This window comes from Sminthopsis crassicaudata, chromosome 3 (assembly GCF_048593235.1).
Source record: "Sminthopsis crassicaudata isolate SCR6 chromosome 3, ASM4859323v1, whole genome shotgun sequence".
NCBI lineage: Eukaryota > Metazoa > Chordata > Mammalia > Dasyuromorphia > Dasyuridae > Sminthopsis > Sminthopsis crassicaudata.
In genome coordinates, this window is record NC_133619.1 from 546,217,607 (window position 1) to 546,240,247 (window position 22,641).

At 34.5% G+C, this 22,641-nt stretch overlaps 1 protein-coding gene across 8 annotated transcripts; it reads right to left on the reverse strand.

Moving 5' to 3' along the window:
• Positions 1-1,539: 1,539 nt before the first annotated feature.
• Positions 1,540-22,637, reverse strand: ANKRD49 (ankyrin repeat domain 49). Of its 8 annotated transcripts, none has more exons than XM_074304509.1 (5): positions 22,149-22,486; positions 21,623-21,719; positions 19,999-20,094; positions 15,622-15,989; positions 1,540-2,322 (listed from the first exon to the last, which is right to left on the reverse strand). In XM_074304509.1, exons 4-5 carry the CDS (start codon positions 15,892-15,894, stop codon positions 1,861-1,863), a joined length of 735 nt encoding a protein of 244 aa, XP_074160610.1. In that variant the 5' UTR covers positions 15,895-15,989; positions 19,999-20,094; positions 21,623-21,719; positions 22,149-22,486; the 3' UTR covers positions 1,540-1,860. The 8 variants fall into 8 exon arrangements, with proteins under 8 accessions (XP_074160610.1, XP_074160605.1, XP_074160608.1 ...); XM_074304504.1 differs by adding an exon at positions 17,359-17,439 and having other exon boundaries at positions 19,995-20,094; positions 21,623-22,486; XM_074304507.1 differs by having other exon boundaries at positions 20,022-20,094; positions 21,623-22,486.
• Between the last annotated feature and the right edge of the window lie 4 nt (positions 22,638-22,641).

Genomic DNA, 22,641 nt, shown 5'->3' on the forward strand with positions numbered 1-22,641 from the left:
ACTACCAAACTGAAGGTCTACAAAGCCGTTGTGCTGACTTCACTGTTGTATGCCTGTAAAACCTTGACATCTATCAGTGTCATGCCAGGAAATTGAATCACTTTTATTTGAATTGTCTTAGGAAGGTTCTGAAGATCCCCTTTTCAGGATCAGATATTAGAAGCTGAGGTCCTCTCTTGAATTAAACTGCCAAGCATTCCAACTCTACTGCAGAGAGCACAACTCCATTGGGCTGGACACACTATTCAAATGCTAAATGTACACTTGCCAAAATGACCACTTTATGGAGAATTCACATAGCACAATCTCTGACAAGGTCAGAAAAAGCGATACAAGGACACTTTCAAGTTCTCTCTTAAAAACTATAGAACTGATTTATGGCATGGGAGACATTGGCACAGGATGGCAAAGCATGGCATGCCTTTATCAAAGAAAATGCTGTGCTCTATGAGCAAAGCAGGATTGAATCAACCCCAAAGAAAGGCAAGATGTGCAAAATTAGAGAAGCTATCCCAAATATTTGTGTCCAACTGTGGCAGAGCATTCTGAGCTTGTATTGGTCTGATCAGTCAGGATACACTAACTAGTAGGATACACTAACTGGACTCTAACATGGTGATATCATCTTGGTCCTCTTCCAGGACAAAGGATAACAATCAACAATCAATCACAGTTAATTTAAATAGAATTTTTCTTATCATTTACTCCTGGTTTTTTTAGTACTTAATTGTTAGATTCTTACTAAGTGCTAATGAGATAATGAGATATTAGGTTCTTACTAAAGTGCTAAGTTAGTACTTCACAATTCTCTAGTTCCGGCCTTTACTGTGAGTTTTTACTTGTGAATTCCTGGGGAAGAGCTTGCATGCTTAGGAGGAGCAAGTTCACTGGTTGAAGTAATTTTTCCCAGAAGCCCTTGCATTATCCCACGCCCATTCTCTGGGAGGATAAAAGAGGGAAGTCACTACTCTGGACCAGTTAATGGCAACTGTCTGGAGACAACGGCTCTCTACTGGAATCTAAATTGAGCCTCAAAGAAGGTAACAATCCTGATAAGGTAAATTAAGAAGACAGTTTTTCTTTTTTTGCAAAGGAATGGGAGTTTAGGAAGCAATTAATGATAGTTTGGTTGGAAAATTACATTGCATGGTGTGAGTCTGGGTGGGAACCAGATTGTGGAAGGCCTTAAGTGTCAGGTTAAGAAGACATTTTACCCTTGAAAGTTTCTGACCAGGGAAACTAAGATTTTACTCCCTGTTTCATATTAAAATACATATGTATATATTGCACATGGGCAGTAGATAAAATCTATACAGATCAGTGACTGTTGTTTTTGTATCTCCAGTGCTACTTACAGTGGTAGGCACTTGATCATTTAATTGAAATCTAATGCTCTTTCCAAGATACCACAGTGCAATGAGTTTATAATAATAACCATAGATCTCACAAGGTGAAGTATTTCAAATATGAGTAGAATTATGCTAATAGGCTTTAAACCTAAAACTCAATGTACTAAATAGTGAATAAAGAGCCAGAATATAGGATGTTTTAAAAAGCATTTTATTTGATTTAACACCCAAAATGACACATTTTAATATGACACTTGAATACAGAAAGTACAGGTAAGATAGTTATGTTTGATCATATCACAAAATCATCACATAGACATAAATAGTAGAAAACCCTTCAGAGCCCTTTCATATATACTTTGACAGTGAATCTGTCTAATCACCCGGAATAAATACTACTGAGTGTTTTCAAAACATCTTCCTTGAATTAAATTTCATATTCTGGAATGTTTTTGTATTTTATCCAAAGGAGCTGCAGCTATTCAGAAACTGATTAAAATTATCAGAATGTTTAAGACTCCAGTTTAGAATTTGTACAACCTTCTACAATTTCAAAGAGGTAGTGGTAGATACTGGTCCTCCTGGCAATATCAAATGCTGTTTCTTCCAAGTTATTTTTTAGGCCTGGTTTGATGTAACGATTCATCAGAAGGAGTTCTAGGGTGTCTTTGCCATCTCTATTTCCTGCAGCAAGATGCAAGGGGGTCAACAGGCCATTTGTTTGAGCATTGATATCTGCATCATGCTGAAGTAAGAAAGATGCCACCTTGGTATTGTTCCATTTACAGGCACTATGTAGGGGAGTCCAGCCATCTACTGTCACTGCATGAACATCTGCCCCTTGGCCAATCAGCTCTCGGACAATATCTAAGTGTCCACTATATGATGCTCGATGGAGAGGTGTGTATTCATCTTCATCTCTGGTGTTTACATGAGTGGTCTTTTCAGAAAGCAGCCTTCGTACTGTGGCAAGCTAGAAGGAAGTACAAGAAAGCTTTAAAGTAACTATTTCCTATTTTACTAAAGGGTCTTTATTATACTTTGGATGCTGTTTGGAATTTAACCCAGAGCTTAAAATAAAAAGGATATCATGAATATTTTGTCAACACTATCCCTCAAAATACAAATTAAGATGTTTTACTGAGAATGACTAAGTCGTAAATGACTTAGTCCATAAATGTTTCACACAAAAGCACAATTCCTAGCCTGTAAATTATGACTAAAATCAATATTCACATTATCTGTGAAGCAATACATAGCTTAATTGATTTTAGTATCCTCTCCAGATTTTTACTATGCCAGAGGTGAGGTTGAGTTCTCAAAAAATATGCCATTAATGGATGGAAGCTCATTCAGCTTCCTTCAGAAGCTTTCAGTATGGACTCAGCTAAGGATCAGCTTACCGAAGTTCAGAGAGGCTAATCATCAAAAGGTTGGGCACTAGATAATAGGATTTTTGGCCATAACAACTCGCGAAATTGTTTCTTAAAACAAAATTCAAGAATATGTTATTAAAAAGATTATTAGTATCTAAAAGAGAAAGCTCTGATCATAAAGAGCCATCAGCTCCTTAGCAAAAACAGGTTATATTAGACTAACCTTATCTCCCTTTTTGACAATTGCAAAAGAGTAGATCCCAGAAAATGGCATGAATATAGTTTCCCTCTTTAACAAATAAGGTACATAGCATATTTGCTATGTGGAATAGATGGAGAGACATAAGATGATAGAACAATCTGATAAATTTGGAAGTGGTTGAATTGCCATTCAAAGATTCTTTAAGTCATTTACTTGAGGTCAGTTTGTGATGAGATTATTAATGAATTGGTAAAAGCACTCACTAATGGTATCCATATCAAATCTGTACTCAAAAGCTAAGAGAGCTAGCAAATACCCCAGATGACTGACCCAGAATCCATAATAATCCTGAGGGGTTTTTAACACTTGGTTGAAAATAATAAAATTGTAATTGTCTTTATTAAATTTAGTGAATTTAGGTGAAGTTTAAAAAAAAACTTTAAGCACAAATTAGGAAAAGTATGGTTCAACAGCAATTTATGACATGGTGGAATAAATTAATGTGATCTTGGCTGCATTAAATTAGGAACAGTATCCAAGATTAAAAAGGTGATACTTGGTATCTGATGACATCTAAAATATTGTTTTCAGTTCTGGGTACCACAATTTAAGAAAGACATTATAGAGGGCCAGCTAAATTGTACAGTGGATAGAACACTTGCCTGGAGGCAAGAGGACCTAAGTTTAAATATGACTTTAGACCCTTATTGTTTGACCCAGAGCAAGTCACATAATCCCAATTGCTTCCAAAACAAAAACAAAAAAAAAAAAATAAATAAATAAAAATAAAAAAATTGGAGGACAATGCTGAAGAATAGCCAAAATTCTCTGAAGAACAGAAGTAGGATATTCAGTCTAGAGAAGAATTGGGGATCCATGATATTTATCAAATTATTATATTCAATAGTTTAACAGGGTTCAAATATTGATAGTATTAAAAAAGTTGTCATTTTGAAGAGGGATTGTAAAATGACATTTATTATATTTGGTTCCCTCTCCATGTGTATAAGTTACAAAAGAGGTAAATGTAGGTTTTTTGCAAGGAAAAAGATCCACATGGTGAGAGCTATACAAAAGTGGAATGCTCTATCTTGAGAGGTAGTGGGCTCTTCAATGCAAGTCTTTAAACAAAGTGTGAATGACTTCAGGTATGATTCACTTACCATGAAGACGATTTTTAAGATATGGATTGGATTAGATGGCTCCCTAGTTCACATCTAATCTGAAATTCTTATAGTAAAATATTGGACTGGGGAGGGGAATGAGAGTATCTCAATTAGCATTCATGGCAGAAACATTCCTACTAATGCAATTACATATCTTAATTACAGAAATAAGATTTTAGTATATTGGGATCAATGTGTACTTTATTTTATATGGAGTTAAAACCAAACTTATTTTTCCTGAAAATATACCAGGCTAATAAAAGTCTTCGTTTTACTTTTTATAATTAACTTACCAGCTTTCTCAGGAAGAAATTAAGAGGAAAACTTCCTGTTGTTTGCGCTTATTGTCTGATGTTTGCTGTCTTAGCAACTAAAGCTACTTTTATGTTTGCCTAAATTGAAACGATCTCTTCCTTTTGTCAGAAGACAGCACTTTGTACCTCTTTTGTGGTATTTTCATATAATAAAGGTTATCATCATTTATATAATCTTTTCTACTCTACTAAGGGAATGAAGAAACTGTAAAGGGCTGACACTCTTGAGTTAATGCACCGAGGTCAGACAATCGAGCACTTGAGGCTAATTACCGATTGGACAATACTCTATAAGAATATGCTTGGAAAATGGCTATTCCCACTATTCTGTGCTGGCCCAATCATTTGGTGCATACAGAGAATTGTAGAAGGGACTAGGGGGTGGAGTTATACTAGCCAGAGTCACTTCAGGGCAGGAAATGAAGAGATTAGGTCGTGGAGATTCTACAAGTCCATTCCCTTCACTTCTACCGCTAAAGACCAAGAATAAAGACCAAGGACTTTTGCTCATCCTGACTCCAGCTGATTCTAAGGTATCCAGGGTGCTAACACGGTCATCACAAGAAACTGTCTTATCTTTTTATTTCTCATAGCCTTGAGAATAGTGCTTTGCATGTATAGGTATGTTTCATAAACTTTTCTCCAAGACTTTTACTAAGTGATTCAGGATTCAACTTCCTTTTGGGGATTAAAAAAAAAAAAAAAAAAAAAAAAAAAAGGTAGCTCAATACGTCAATACGATAGATTTACTATTTACCATTTCTAATAAGTTAAAACTGATTCTTTCCTTAAAAGGCAAGTTATCCCCAAGACCTGATAGGTCCTAGGAACTAAGGCTCAAGCTGTATCTTTGTTGACAGAATCTGATAATGGCCTCTGGTCATTTTGATCACTGGGCATCTCAGACTTGGTTGATTTTCCAAAATTGTACAAGTCACAGTACTCTGATTTGCTAAGATGTTTATTTCCTCAAGGGAGGTTATGTCTAAGTACTATAATGTTACTGGTGCTAGGTATGGCTAAGTAAAACTCCTTTTGTTAAATATTGAATGATCTATAGACTTCTAATTTAATGCCACTGTAAAATCTAAATTAAAAAAGGGTATTGTCTGAGTCAGATATACCCATTATACTCATAATGTTATATGATTATATACATATTCATACTTTGGTTACCAGCCTTTTTTAGTGATAAGTAGTACAGGTTTTCCTATCTTTCCCTCCAGTTTCTTTTTTAATTCTGTCTCCACTGCTTTTACTTATACAAAATCTTTTAAATTTTATGTAGTTTAATTTGTATCTTATAATTCTGTCCTTTGGTTGTTGAGAAATTTCCTAATCAAATCTATGCAAGCTACCTGTTTTTGTTACCAGTTTTTAATGGCATGATTTTAAAAAATAGCCTTTTATTTTCAAAATATATGCAAAGATACCGTGTTTCCCCGATAATAAGACACTGTCTTATTATTTTTTTGGGACTAAAAAACACCAGAGGGCTTATTTTCAGGGGAGGGCTTATTTTATCCTCCATCATGCCCCTTTTATCCTCCATCATGCCCATTTTAGCCTCCATCATGCCCCTTTTAGCCTCCATCATGCCCCCTGAGTGCTTATTTTATTCTCCATCGCTTACTGAACTTACCGAGTTTTTAGATGGTCCTGTCTCAGCTCTACTCCGCGGCGCTGCTCTCAGTAGCGCCAGCAAGCAAATCACCAGGGAAGAAGAGGATGACGCGCTCACTGCTGCAGCTCTGATTGGATGCAGCTCGGAGCGCGACGTGCGTTTCACCCGGGAGGGGAGGGCGGCGCTGCTTACTGAAGGTACCGCTACGCAGCATATAGCGCAGGGGATCACCATGATGACCGTTTTCATAGTAAGTTCGATAGGGCTTATTTTCGGGGGAGGGCTTATTTTAGCGGAATATTAAAGAGTATGTGGGTGTCTTATTTTCAGGATAGGTCTTATTATCGGGGAAACACGGTAGTTTTCAACATTTACCCTTGCAAAATCTTGTATCCCCAATTTTTTTCTCCTCTCCTTTCTCCCATACCTTAGACAATAAGTAATCCAATACATGGCATGATTTAATATTTAGATCAAATAGCCATTTTGAGCTTAGTGTGATAACTAATCTTAAAATGCTTATCTAAATTTTTACCTAATTGCCTTATATTTTTCTAACTGTAGTGAAAAAAGAAAGTTTTTCCTTAAGTAATTTATTTTGGCATTCCAAAGATACTAGGGTACTATTTCTAATGCTTATCTAATCTCCACTTTTTTTTTTTTTAACTATAACAAATAGTTTTGAGGACTACTGACTTATAATATGGATTGAAGTCTGATATATTACATTTCTTCATTCATAGTTTATTTTAGTCTTTTGTTCTCCCAAGTGAATTATTATTTTGTATAGTCATAAAAAATATTCCTTCAGCAATTTAATGATACAGTGGATAAAATGCTGTGCCTAAAGTCAGGAATTCCCAAGTTCATATTTAGTCTTATATACTTATTAGTTGTGTGATCTTAAGCAAGTCACTTAAACTTTATCTGTCTTCAGATAAATGGAGGTAACACCTTATAGGGCTATGAAGTTCAAATGAGATAAAGCACTGCACAATGCCTAGGACAGTGAGTACTTAATTTAGTTTATTACAGTGATAGGACCCAACCACAAATGGTTAATTTCTGTCTAGTTATGTTTCCTTTTACTTTTGCCAAGTGTGTTTTATCTTTTGTGTCTTGGTAGGAGTAATATTATGCATGCTATAGGTATTTTATTTTATTATTTTTTTTGAGGCTGAGGTTAAGTGCCTTGCCCAGGGTCAAACAGCTAGGAAGTGTTAAGTGTCAGAGACCACATTTGAACTCGGGGCCCTCCTGAATTCAAGACTGGTACTCTATCCACTGCGCCACCTAGCTGCCCTTATGTTACAGTTATTTTAAAGGGATTTTCTTGCCTTTTCCCTGATATTTTTTAGAATAGCTAGTATATTTTGTGGATTTGAACCTGTCTTGCATACATCTCAGTTTCCTCATGAATTCCCTGAAGTTTCTTAAATATACCATTATGTCAATTGAAAATGAGGACAATTCTGTCTCCTCCTTGCTAATATTTAGACCTCTGATTGTGTTCTAGAACTGTGTCAAATAATGGGTTCAGTGCATTCTTGCTTTGGTTGTACTGGAAAAGTAATGTTTCTTCATTGCTCATAATTCTACCTTCTATGCTTTAAATACATGCAATGGTTCTATTTTTAAAAAGGCCCTTCTGTGAATGATATAGCTTGAAAAAGGTTTTTTCTGCTTATATTGAAATGATCATGTGACTTTTGTTACATTTTTACATCTCTTCCTTTTCTCCCATATAGTCTGTGATCCAAGGTGACTAGACTGTCCTTTCTGTTCCATTTCTGAAATCCAGAAACTTTTATTAGTTATGTTCAATCCTAGAACTCTTTCTTTGTGATGTTCTGTTTCTCTAGATTGTGATCGTTCTCTGGAGGGCAGATCTCTTGGAGAGCTTCTGAAGCCAGCCTTAGTTTTAGTTTCAGTTCGAGTAATCCCCAAAATGCAGCCAGGAGTTAAAGTCCAGATCCTATATTGTGTCCTTCAAAGTCTTGAATCTTTTCCTGTCAGAATGTCTCCAGACAGCTTCAGTCTCTAGCTCCCTCTAAATCCAAAGCCTGCAGCCAGCACGAAGGTAGATGTAGTAATGAATCAGACTGTGCCTCCCAGAGTGTGGGATTGTGGGTTTCCCAGAATTCAATCCTAGATGTGAATCTCCCAGAAGTCTATGAGCAGGCTTTTCCTTTAGACTTGTGAATTTGCTAGACTTGTGAATCCACTGAATACTCGCTCTGAATCTCCTTGAGCTTCCCTGAAGTTCTCCTGGGAAATCTTCTCCTTGACCCAATCCAGACTCACTTCCCCACTCAATGTTGGCTCCTTATATCCTCCCAGAGAATGGGCTTGTGGGAGCTCCTTACAGAACCAATGAGCTCCTTTTTTAAAGATGTGAACTAAGCATATTACCTTGTCTCAAATTCTGGCCCATAACATCTGCAAGAATCCTAACATTTCTTCATCTCCACCTTGGAGATTCCTTGAAGTTTCAGCTAAAGTCACACCTTCTATAAGAAACTTTTCTTAGTCCTTAAACTTATTGCCTTTCTTTTGAGGTTATTTCCAACCTTTCTTGTATAGACATATCTTGTTTATAGCTGCATTTTGTTTCCCTAATTGCACTTCAAGTTTTGGGACCTGAATTTTTTTTTCTTTTTCTTTTTATCCCAATACTTGGTACCGTCCTTAGTTATATATAGTAGCCACCTGATGTTTATTGTTGTTGATTTGACTTGTTTCTTTGTTTTGAATTCTACCAGATCATAATGAATTATGGCTAGGATTTTATTTAAAATTTTTGAATCAATATTCATTAGTGAATCCATTAGTTTTCTTCTCTGTATTGTTTCATACTTGTGTGGGTATCAGGACCTCATGAAGAGGTTTTTGGTAGAATGCCTTTTGTCTCCATTTTTGAGACTTTATATAACAATTTCTCTAGCCATTCTCCAATTGATAAGACAAAATATTTTCCCCTTTTCTCCCTCTTCTCAGTTTCTAATTTTTTACCTCTACAAAAAGAAATACCATAAATTACACATGAATCTTTTCCTTCATTCTCTGATCTCTTTGGGGTATGGGTCTAGCATTGATATTGTTGGTTCCAAGGGTATACAGTTCATTTTTTCATTTGGTTTTAAATTATTTTCTAAAACAGCTAGACCAGTTCACAGCTTTACTGCCAATGCATTTGGGTTTTTGTTTGTTATTTTTGTTATCTTTGCTAATCTGAAGAATATGAGGCCGAATCTCAAAATGGTGTTAATTAGCATTTTTCATATTATTAGTGAATTGGAGCCATTGTTCATTTGGCCATCAATAGCCTGGATTTTATTCCTTTCAGAATTACCTATTCATATTTATTTATCTTTTCTGGAATGGCTTTTGTTTATATATGTGAATTAGCTCCTTATTTATTTTGGATATAGACCTTTGTCAGATTAATTTGAAAATTTTTTTTCTAAATCAAGTTTCCCTAATAATTATAACTGCATTAATTTTTTATGTGTAAAAACTTCAATTTTATGCTATCAGAAATGTCCACTTTGTCTTCTATTATATCCTCTACTGCTTGCTTGGTCAGGAACTCTTCCCTTATCCTCAGGTATAGTAGTATTTTCTTCCTCCTTCCTTTATTTTATTATTTTTTTTTTGGGGGGGGGGTTCCTATTTCTCAAAGCTGTAGTCATCAGCTTCCATTTGCCTAATTCTAGTTTTTAAGGTATGATTTTCTTCAAGTTAGCTTTTGTAGCTCCTTTTCCATATAGCTAATTTTACGTAAGAGTTGTTTTCTTCAGTGGATTTTTTTTTTTTTTTTTTGTATTTGGTTAATTGTATTTTTAAAGGAACTAATTTTTTTTCCACTCAATTTTTGTCCTTTCTTTTCTAGTTAACTCTCTCTTGATATCTCTCATTTCTTTCCCCAAATTTTCTTCTCTCTCTTGACTTTTAAAATCCATTTTAAGCTCTTCCAAGCTTTTTTGGCTTGAGACAAATTCATATCCTCCTTTGAGGTTTCACATGTAGGCATTTTCCTCTTCTTTTGAATTGGTATTTTGATCATTCCTATCATTACAGTTGAGCTCTGCTCCTACAGTACAGAGGATATTCTTCCATTCTAAGCTTCTTGTGCAGGATTTCTGACTTTGAACACTGGGACTTCAGGTGTTTGGTGATTTGTTTGTGGTGTTGGGGTAGTAATCATTCCTGTTGTTGCCTGTTTTCCAAAACTGTTATTTTGTGCTGAGGCTGGAGGTTTCATTTGCTGGTCTGCTGTGCTATGGACCAAGGGCTATCATTTGCTATTCTGTCTTGTGGCTAAGATCCTTTAGTTGGCTTGCCTGAATATCATCTGTGCTGAGCTGCACTCCCCTTTCATCCAAATGAGACTGACCTTTCCTGAAATCCTTACAAGTTATCTTAAGCTGGAAAATTCTTTCATTCCATCTCTTTGTAGGTTTTCTTGCTCTAAAAAAGAGGTTTGATTTCAAGTTGTTTCTAAGGAAAAATGGGGAAAGCTAAGGAAACTTCCTGGCTTCTCTGCCATCTTGACCCCACCTTATTCTTAAGAGTTTATGATGTGACCTAGTTACTGGTTATAAATATATTTCAAATTGTTAGCATATGGTTTAAGTTGTTCTAAATAAATTTCTGCCTTGCCTTAAAATTTTTTTCTTCTTAGTAATTCATGTCAAATTCTTGTCCCAGAATTTGAGGCATTTGAGCATATCAGAAATCATGATATCATGTTAATTTACTTCAGAACCTGTTCCACTTATTAACATCTGTACTTCAAATTTAATACCAAATATTTTGATGATCATTTTTGTAATATAATTTGAGATTTACTATTTGAGTAGTTTCACTTCTTTTCCATCCTTTTTCATTATTTTTCTAATACCAAATACAATCTCTTGATAATTCAGAATGACACTAAATAAATAAGTAATTATACTTTTGTTATATTGGCCAATTCATAGGACCAATTAAAATCTCTTCAATTGTTCAGGTCTCTAATTCTGTGTAGTGTTTTATTACTGTCATTCTTTTGTATGAGTCATATTTGAACATTTTATACCTTTTCTAATCATTATGAATGGATTTCTCTCCATTTCTCTTGGGTTTTTGTTGGAAATAAATAGAAAAACTGATTATTTGTATGGAGTTGCTGAATTTATTCTTTGTTTCAGTTAATTTTTAGTCACCTCTAGGTTTCTCTATGAATGCCATGATATCTGGTTGTTTTTTTTTTTTTGGGGGGGGGTGAGGCAATTGGAGTTAAGTGACTTGCCCAGGGTCACACAGCTACTTTACTTTCACATGTTTAAGACTTAGATTTGAATTCAGTCAGTGCTCTATCTACTGTGCTACCTAGCTGCCTTGTGCCATGATATAAATGGAAATCATATCATGTAATTTTATTTTTTGTTTATATATTACTTCCTCTGTTTCTTTCTATTGTCTTTTTGTTAGTTACCTTTGACATTAATGGGAAAACCTCTAGTTAATCTTTTTTTATGTGTAATATAATCTCTTGATTTTAGATACATGCTATTTGTCATATTAAAGGTCCATTAATTCCAATAATTTTTAGTATTTTTAACAAATGGCTATTTTGATTTTTTCTTCTTGCTTTTAACATGACCTATGTATTTGTGATCTTAATCATAATTGAACCAATCTGGTATTGTTGGTATAAGTCTAACCTTGCTCTTACTGTAATTAAAATTTTGGTACTGATATTCATTAAGGATAATGGTCTAGTTTTCTTTTTTCTGAGTTTTCCCCCCAGGTTTAGATTATTGAACATATATTTGTATCACAGAATGAATTTGACAGGATTCCTTCATTTAATATTTTTGCTAAGTTTATGTAACAGTAGAATTAACTGTTTTTTATCTTATTGATAGAATTCATTTGAGAATTCATCTGGCTTGGAGATTTTTCCTTTTGGAAATTCATTTATATATACTCAATTTCTTTTGCTAAGATAGAGTTAGCATCTCTTTTCCTTTTTTACTTTGTTTTTGTAGCTACTCATCTATTTTAATTCTTAGATTTGGGAATGTATATTCTAGAACTCAGAATTCTTTGGTTCTCTCTGCTACAAATTTTTATTGTAGTAACTTGATTTTCCTTTGTCCTTTTCTTGATCAACTTAGATAATAGTTTATCAGTCATATAACTCTTTTTCTCTTTCATTTCAAAAAGCATTTTTTAAGCATCTACTATTATGTGGTAGGCTCTGAAGGAAACATGAAAAAAATTTGCATAGTTCTTGTCCTCAGGTACCTTACAATTTATCTTAAGGGAATACAACATGCATATAAATAGGTATGATGCAAGATGACTATTACTTCCCTTTCTAAATACTCAAAATACCATCCTTTAAGCAATGTGTTCTTCAATATCCTACTTGTAAAAGATACTGTACAGGAATTCTTGCTCAGACACAGTTAAATTATTTAATCATTGCAACCCTATGAAAAAGTATTCTAAGGAGGTTTGGTAAAGGAAGTACCTAGTTAGTTATGAGCAGTTGCTATCACTTATTCTTAAAATGACTTTCAGAACAGGTAGAGAGCAGGAAATAAGTGTTATGAAGTATAACAGTTTTGCATGGACAGGAGGTAGAAAAATTTCTCTAATTCTAGTGAAACAATAGAAGAATATTTCTTTAGAATAATTCAATATATCCTGATGAAGGACAAAACTAAACTAAATGGAAGGCTATTTTCCTCTTTGTAAATACTAAGACATCTTGCTCAATATATAACTGAATGTTAAATTCAATTTATAGGACCATAACACCCTAAAAGTCAAATGAATTAACAGAAATAATGAAAAGGCTGAAGATTTTTATTAATTTACAAATTTTAATCTCACCACAGCCTTCAATCTAAGACCTAACTTTTTGATTTGTACTGAAATAGGCCTGTATTAGAAATGGAAAAAAAAAAAAAAAGAAAAAAAAAAAAAAAAAGAAAAGAATTTTTGAAATGTGATGGAACAGAAAATAAAAAAAGGTAAAAACTTAGTTTTATATTGCTGAGAAAGGGAAATGGAGAAGAGAAATAACAGTTTTGCCTTTTAATGTGTTTTATTTAAAATAACAATGAGCTAAAGATAGATGAGGGCAAGATGTAAATATGGAATTTACCGAAAGAGGAGCAATTGAATTCCTACTGAATAGAAGAAAAACAATTTAAAAGGTTAAGGTAGAATTCCGAAAATAGAAAAACTTTATTACTCTCTCACTAAATTTTAAAATAACATTCACTCCACTTTTGCTAAAGTCCCGAGTCCAATAACTATTTGACTTTGAATAGAGATAACTCTAGCTTCTTTAATAGTGTTATAGCAGAGCACTATTGATAGATCCTAACCAGATGCAAAAACTTCAATTTCTTTTCCAAGTCCTCAGCCTAGTGAAGAATGGAATGGTTTCAGGGAATTACACAAATCTTTTAATGACTCCAAACTTCTTGAAATAAAAGTCATATTCTTGTGATTTTGTGAGTGATATATAAGTGATATAGTTGCTGAAAAAATTATTTTAAGAAGGAAGAAGCTACTCATAAAATCAAACATTTTGAAGAGTGATCCAGTCTTATTTTATGAAAAATGAGTAAAATCTGCTTTGTTAAAAGGTAGGTAATACAGATGAGGAAACTGAATTTCAAAGAAAGGTAAAATGAGGCACTCATACCCATGAAGGTAATGCCAGACCCAATCTCTCTTGACTTTAAGCCTAATATTCTTTTTACCATTTTATGTTGCTTCTTGCCTCTTTGCTGTTTGCTTTTTTTTTAAGCAAAAAACAACTTTCATAGAGCAAAAGACAACTTTTAGAGTGTGTACATACTGACTCACATAACATTCTGCAATAGACATAGGCAACCACATAAATAATTTAAAGATCTTTTGATAATGTCATGTAAACAAGAAAAAAAGAAGATAAAAGGTGTGTACTAGGGTCATGGTAGATATCCTGAGTAAAATCCAAAAGAAAGAGTAAATTCCCTACAGATGATTCTCTAGATGTTTACATTTGCACAAAACACCAGGTAACTATATCTAGTTGTACAGAATTGCAGATTAGTAGTTTAAGACACAACAGAGTTGAAAAAAGTTGAGATACTAGTGTTGCCACTTTTACAGATGTTCTGAATTTTTGTGACAGCAGATGTAGCCTCAAGAGGAGTATCATCAAGACCATAAAAAAAATCTGTAAAGGCTGCTACATTTAGCTTTGTATGTAATTTTGAGAGGTGTTAGTTGGCTTGGGTAATGGATGCAGCACCACATAAGGTTAAGTAGTGGGCTGAAGTGAATGTGTTAAAGGTTTGTGTTCAGAGGGGCAACAACTGAACGTGGAATTTGAATTCTCCTGTTTGTAAGTGTATAAATTTGCTAGTATATGTATAATCAGAATATTATTCTTCTGACCTCTTAGAGATGGCTTTCCTTTAGGATTTCAGACCAAAGGAAACTGATGCCACTTACCAGTTGTGAGACCTCAGACAAAATTACTTCTGAGATAGATTCTCCTCATCCATTGTTCAACTAATCCTATTTGATCTTTGAGGTTTTTTTGAGGACCTTTTTCTTTAAGATTGCTTCAGCATCAGCATTTAAGTGCTTATGTATACCAGGCTAAGCATAGGGGATATAATGAAAGGGAAAAAAGTCAATGCCCTCAAGGAGATTACATTCAAGTTATTAAAGAATTAAATGGACAACATATTCTTGAGGGAAGCTTGGACACAGAGGATGTAATTATTCTGTGAGTATACAAATCCTGACAAGACAATGAAGTCCTAAAAATTTATCTTAAGTCATGTGCAAAATATAACAATAATCATGTCAAATTGTTGCATGATGGGAAACAAGAACAAAAGTAGCCAAACTTAATAAATAACATTTCAGTCAGGCCACTCATGAAAGATGTGATTAATTTTATATTATAAACTGTAAATATAAAGAGATGGATCTTGATTTCAGGAAGATTTTATTTTAATGAAATAAGGAACTTTAGCAAACTATTAATCAAGTTTTCTTTAAGACAAACCACTCAGCTATCTTATTTCAATTCTTTAAAATCCACAATTTCACTAGTGTGGATGAAACTGCCAATGCCACACATTAAAAGCCTCATAGTAAATGGTTTCATGAGTTTCTGTAGCCAAAAAAATTCATTAAACACTAGTCAATCTTCTAATGATAAGCCTCTCCATCCATATTGATATGTTGGGGTATGTTGCTAGGTTTAACTGAGGAGCTTTTAAGTTTTAGAATCTATTTTCTAAAGTTTCTTGTAATGAAGGGCTAGGATAGGATTCCAGTAGAGGTAGAAGAGATTAATTTATCTATAATATATACATTCTAATCAATTTACTATACTGTTGGATGCTTATATATAGAATAATACTTTAGTTGTACATATAATTAGTAGCACTATTTAAAAATGTTTCCATGATGCTATTAATATACTGACCTATTTTTCTTGACAGAAAAATGTAGATGGTTTCTTATATACTTTATAGATAGAAATTTGAAATTAATAAAAAAAGAAATTTTCTTCTTACCCGATTTTTTTCAGCAGCCCAAAGAAGCAATTTGTTTGGCTCCTTTTCCAGTTTTTGTTCTTGCATTTGATACCACTCTTCGGTTTCTTCATCCTGTTCTTCTTCTTCATCAGTATCATCAACCCAGAGGCTCTGAGTTCCAAGGGGAATTAGGTGTCTATGTGTTTCTAACAATTCCAGCTGGTTAAAATATTCAGAAAAGTCTAGTGTCTTCTCTGGATCAGATTTTCCACCATTATCTGCTTTTTCTTTTTCATTCTCAATATTTTCCATTTTTACTATCAGTTTCTCTGAACATCCGGGGCTCGGGCCTATCTGTTTCTTTCTGTGATGAATTGTGTCGTTTCTATTTTACTCACCATTAGAACCTGACAAAGTGCAAGATGCAAAAATTATTAGTAAATGATGGAACCACTGCTGAATACAATAATGTCACATAAGCATGAACATTAGCAAAGTACTAGATAGAAATCGCTTGAATGCCATTCTTTCCATAATTAGAACTAACATCTCAATTTCATGTGATGATTACTGATTCAACTCCAGTTGAATCTCATACAATGTCAATATCTATATATTATTTTAAAACTTTGTAATATATGCTAAGCATCAGAAATTATGACAGCTGTAAAAACGACATACCAAGTAAAATAGTAAGGTGGATAGTAAAATTTTAAAAGAATTTTAGGGTAAAAGAAATACCACTGTACTACTATACTACCTATCATTTATAATAGCAGCTCACATTTATAAGGTAGTTTAAGGTTTACAAAACACAATACTACAATAACTATTTAGTATAGGTAACATACATATTATTATTCCCATTTTATAGATGAGGAAACTGAAGTTCTGAGAGGTTAAGTGACTAGTCCATGGCCACACAGATAGTAGTGGAGCTGGGTCTTATACTAAAATTTTCTTACTCCAAGACTATTTCCATAATACTATGCTGTGTCTTATGGCTACCATGAGTGTCAATTATCATAATAAAATCATAGTTTGACTTTTAAGATAATTTTTATCTAAGGTTTTATAAACCTATATTGATTGTAGTTCTTCCTTCTTCAAGTGACACCACAAAATAACTATATTATGTTGGAGTCAAGGAACAGTGTATCATTTGTGGCTAATCAGACCAATACAAGCTCTAATACAGGTTAGGCCCAAATAGTTTATATGAACATTTGGAATGGTGAGGTCTCTCAATTTGTGCAACTTCTGTTACACATCACTCTATAACTCCCTTGGTTTACTATGTCATTCATGAAAATATATCAGGTGATTGGTAGCTATGACCAAAGAATTTGGCAAATGGATATTTGTGTAAATCAGAAATGAGAAAATATGATTCAGATGCAAACACAAGTTAAATTATTTCCCAGAGTTTTAGAGAATCCTTTTGAGTACAAATGGTAGCAGACAGTAATCTATCTAGTAATATTAATAATAGTAGTAATAAATAATAATAATAATAGTAATTTAACCTCTAATTAGATTAGAGAATACTACCAATGGTGGTAAGCTAACCACTTTACTTAGTAGCACTACCACACTGGAACATTTTGAATTGTTTAGAATACTTATACTGCATCAAAATTTGCCTCCCTGTAATTTCTTTGAAGTGCTCTATTTATTTAAATTTCAATACTAGTCCAAATTAATTAATAAATGAAATTAAGAAGACCATATTAAAGTATATGAAAAATATTATATAGCAACATGAGTATCACTTACATATCTTCACAACCTTTCATAGGTAACAGCCTTGTTAATCAGAAATGTTTGCCAACTATTAAGAACTGTACTCTCCATTACCTGACAAGACAGCAAAATCTTTCATAGTACTATTCCTAACATTTTGATTTCATTCTAGTTAAGATATGGTAAACGAAGTAGGGTTAAGAAATACATTTGGGGGAATGTGTGCTAGAGAATCAGCTTAGAGTTGTTCTTAGTCTTCCTAATTTGATTTCACACTATTTTTCGAAACTATAGTCAACCCTCTTTTCCTCAGTGTTGATATATTTACTCATGAACTCAGAAATTGTTTTCCCCACTTAAAAACTTAATCAACTCTGGCATACTCAGATCCTCCACCAAAATTTTTCTCTGATGCTTCATAGTGGAATGAAAAGGACCCTAGGATTTTGAAGACTGTGCCCCAGAAGAGTGCATATTTTGACAGATTCTACCAAACTAGAAAGAATCACTATGGTGTCAAGGATAGACTATTTAGTGGGGTGGCTCATTATCAAAAGGATGGACACCAGATGATGAATTCTTTGTTCATAGCAATCAATGAAACAAAGAATAATAAAAAATCATTCAGCTTTCTACAATCCTTTTCTATAGTGACTAGTGATTAAGAATTACAATTTTTTAGGTGAAATAAAAAGACTATCTTACTTGTTGATGCTTTAAATAAATGATCTCTATCTAATGCCTAACAAGTCAATATATTATCAGAATTGAACTGTATCAATATTGACATTATATGTGAATTAAACTAGAAGACATAAAGAACTTCTGCATTTTCCTTATAGATCAATTAGTTCAATTGATTTCATAACATGTAAAAAGAAATGTCATTTTATGGAACTCTATAATATCTTGTCTACAGTGTTCACACTGAACATAACTGCAGCTTATAAACTATTATATGTTGCAGAAGACAAAGAGTGAGAGAAATTCTATAAAGAATTCTGCAAGATATCCCAAACCAAGTCATTTTATATACTGATCCTTGGAGCTGGACATGGTAAGTACTATATAACAAAACTCAGATGAATTATTTTAGAAATAGGGAATAATTGATTAATGCTACAGGAATTATTTTTGTCTTTGTCAATCAGATCAACTACTTAAACTTCAACATACAATCAGAATAGAGAGAGAAATGACAATTACAACTACTCAATGAATATGAATTACCTATAAAATAATAAATGGTAAAGAATTGTTGCCATTTATTTTTATTTCCAACAGAAGTTTAATTGTGAAAATAAAACTGCTATGAAGAGTAGTCCAAAAGAACCTGGAAATTAGAAATGACCTAGGAAAACATGTACTTTCCTAGATAAGGAGATCAGGGCATCAAAAAGCAATACTAATTTACTATATAAATTCATATGTAAAATGTTATGGAGAATAGTGGATAATCAAAAAATTCAACTGACTCAGAAAATAGGGAATAGCAGTAGGGAAAAAAATGAATCTTTGGAAAGCTTGGTAAGAGATCACTATATGAAAATAAGCTGGGTCATTGCATGAAAATTTATAACTGAAACTCAGAATAACAGAAACAAAAAACCTTAAAGTGTTTCTGCATCATTCTGTTTTCACCTTCTGAGAGTGTGACCACATATTTACACTCATAACAACTCTTTCCCTGTGGTATATGAGAATGTGGATATAGCATTTAAGAAAATGAAATCAAGAATTGAGAGGCTAGACCAAATCAACAAAAATGTGACTAAAAGATATAAGTAGCCAGTCATCTGGCTTTTATTAAAAAACTGCTACTGCCAGGCATAGACTCTGCTGAGTAGTGGAGAATAAGTACGAAGTATGGTGTAGTAGAAATATCGTTGATCTTAAGATCTGTTTCAGTCTCACTTCAGACATATAGTGTGATCAGCTGTGAGTTGGTATCTATTTGTAAAGTGGGGATAATAACAATATCCTTAAGTACAGTGAGGAATTGTGGGGCTCTAAGGAGAGAAGGGTACTTAAAGGGCTTTGCAAACTTTTTAAGTGTTACATAAATATCAGCTGTAATAGTTATTAGCAACCCACTTGGTTACTTTCTCAGCTCTAAAAAGTCTTTATGAGAACAATCTCCATATGTATAAAGGGTAAAGGGTATGTTAGAAAATATGAGAAGGGAATAGCCAGACTTCCATAAAGGATGTTGTACTGCAAGCTACATCCTTGGTCATACAACTAATCAAAAGGTGATACAGAACATAAGATCCTACTTTTTGCTGATTATGAAAGATTTAGAATAAAATGTAGCCTTAAAGGTTCTCTTCAAACAAAGTATCACACGCATATATTATTAACAAAAAAGATATCTAATTAGTGAATTTTGAGATAGAACCACAGGGGTAATTTTTTTTTTCCAGTGATCTACCAATATTTATTGAAGTATAAAGTAGAAGATATGTGCTAACTAAAGCAATTTTGCCTCTGATATGTACAAAACCCAAATGGAAGAGGAAGTATTCTTCTAAATAGTATGGTCTTCTAGATGCTCTCATTTGAAGATCATATCACAGCCCAGAATACTTTATGACTTCCTCACTCAAATAACATTGAAAAGAGATCAGTTCAACTATCTATTCAGGAAAAAAAAAATTGATAAAGAATACCTACTGCTCAAACTATGATATACATACAGCTGGATAGTCAGGCCATTCAGTTATATCAACAGTAAATGTATCTTGAATAGGTATGAAGATTGATGGTGAGCTGGTCCAGAACAGAAAAGGAGGAGGAAAAGAACAAGCTGGTCAGCATTTGGGAAACAGCACAGTGCCTTTCATGATCTGGATCTCAAACCATTCCTGACATAGAAATCTATCTTTAACACAAATAGATGTTTAACCAATTTAAAATAATTTGGCTTAATAATCTACACAGGACAAAATAAGTGGATGAGTATATATATAAAATAACTAATTACCCATATTATATGCAGTTAAACAGCACTTGTCCACCAGAATATATATCTAAGAACTGACAAATGAATAAATGAAATTACTTTCTACAGCAAACTACATCTTCAATTATACAACTAAGTAAAAGGTGATATGAAAAACAAGATCCTGATTCTTTGTTGCTTTTGAAGGACTTTGAATATAATGTAACCTTAAGAGACTTTCCTGCAAAAAAGTGTTGGACTGGGCTTAGCGGGGCTCAGAACTTCAGGACAAAAAGAGTGTTGGATTGTTTTTAGATAACTGAAGACCTTCCCTTCCTCCTTTTTCATATCAATATTCTATTCACTTTGTTGCATAGATAAGTCAGGGAGCATGATGGTTTGCAAAGAATCCAAAACAAGCATCACACAGAAGGCAAGGGAGAGGTGCATAGTTGATGGGAATTTGTAATAAATAAGGTACTTTGTAGAGATGGAGTAAGAGAAGGGCAAATGTATGAGCAAAAAAGAATACTGGCTTGTGTGAAGGGATGCAGTTGGACTGGCCCGGTGCTCCGTGGGAATCCTGTCCATTAAGAAAAACTGAGGAATGCCTCCAATATAGTTGGAAGGGCCTCTGGAGCAATACAGACAAGAGTAGCACAGGAAAGGCAGATATGGATGGATTGTAATTTACATTACAGGAAAGGCAGATATGGATGGATTGTAATTTACATTATTGGAAGAACATCCAAATTGATGAGGTCACAGATTCATGAGTTATTATAAGATAAATAGTTGCAAGTCATGAATACCACACTTTCTGAAAAACCAAAATTGCAGATGAGTCAAAAAACTAACAGAGATGCATGATAGAAGTAAAAAGGCTATAGTACATTATTTATGGTCATTAACTTGCAAGTAACATAAAAGGGATACCTAGAAAGGGAAAACCAGATAATGAGGTAGGCCAGTCATGTTGTAAGAAGGGTAACAAAAGCAGCTTGAATGATATGGTGTCCACAGATGCTCTATGGAGAATTTATTGGAGGACACGGACAAAATTTACCTAGGTTGAAAAAGCATAGATGAATTTTGCTTTGCACTATTGGAGGAAGTACCTAATCCTGAAATCTCAGATCCATTAAAATACGTTTAACGTTTATATAATGGGTATATTTCTGAGGTATGGGAAGGTATGGATCTTCAACCCATATCAGGCTCCTCCTTTTCTCCAAGTCTCAACAGGACACATGACAGAAGTGCATTCTTAATGGTCACATCCTTTTCTTTACACATATAGCAAAAAACACTTAAAACAAACATGCAGAAAATCATAGTTTTATCCAGGTATCTTACCACCTCCTTGGTTCATATTCTTCTTTTGGGCTGAGTGATGTTAAGGTTGTACAGTCATTTTGTTTGTTATACTGTTCCCTCTTCAAAAGTTAGAAATCTGCAGGTCAGGAGTACATGCTACATAACCCTCATCTAGGGCTACCCTGAGTAATTTTTTTTTTCTTTTAAAAGGCAAATACTGGTATGTCTCCCTGTGTAATGAACTTTAATGTGTCAGTTACCCAAGGTAAACTGAGGGAGAGGTAGCGGCCTTGAAATTAACTTAAAGAAATGGGTCTACTTGGAGTTGGGCTACATGAGGCAAACATCCGATTGCAAGTAGCTACAAAAACTACGAAGGCCTGGGTCCGAATCCCAGCTCGGCCCCCTAATACCTGTGTGGCCTCAGGCAAGTCCCTTCCCCTTTATAGGCCTCAGTTTCCTAATTTGTAAAATGAGGAGGGTTTGGACTAGATAATCTTTACAGGGTCCCTTCCAACTCTAAATCCTATGACACTAGGATAGGAAGGGAATGAGGGTTGATGACCTGGAGAGGCGGAATTCCCAGGACTTGGGGAGGCCATGACAAGGCCCTCCGGAGAGGGCCAGTCACCTCACAAGGCCGGCGTCGGGGCCCTCTGTCCTCCAACAACAAACGGGCGGCTCTGCCAGGGCCCCAGGTGGGAAGAGAGGTGGCGGAAAAGCTGATGCGTCGCGGCCCGGTGTGATCTTGTCTAGTTGGACCGGAAGACGGAGCCACGTATGGACCACAAGCAAGTCCGTTACGCGCAGAAGACGGGCTCCGGGGGTGCCGGGGAGCGGGGTAGAGCGAACCCACCACTCCCTTCCACGCACTTCCGGGTCCTGTCACCGACTCTTCTCCAAAGCCGACCGGATTGGCTCTCGTTAAAAGGGCGGGGACTCGTTCCCAAGGATCTAACCATGCGCCCTATACATCAGCCAACGAGAGCAGAAGAATCCGAGAGGGTCTCGCGCGATCTCAGCAGGCATCGTGAGAAGATGAGGTGATTCGTTCCTTC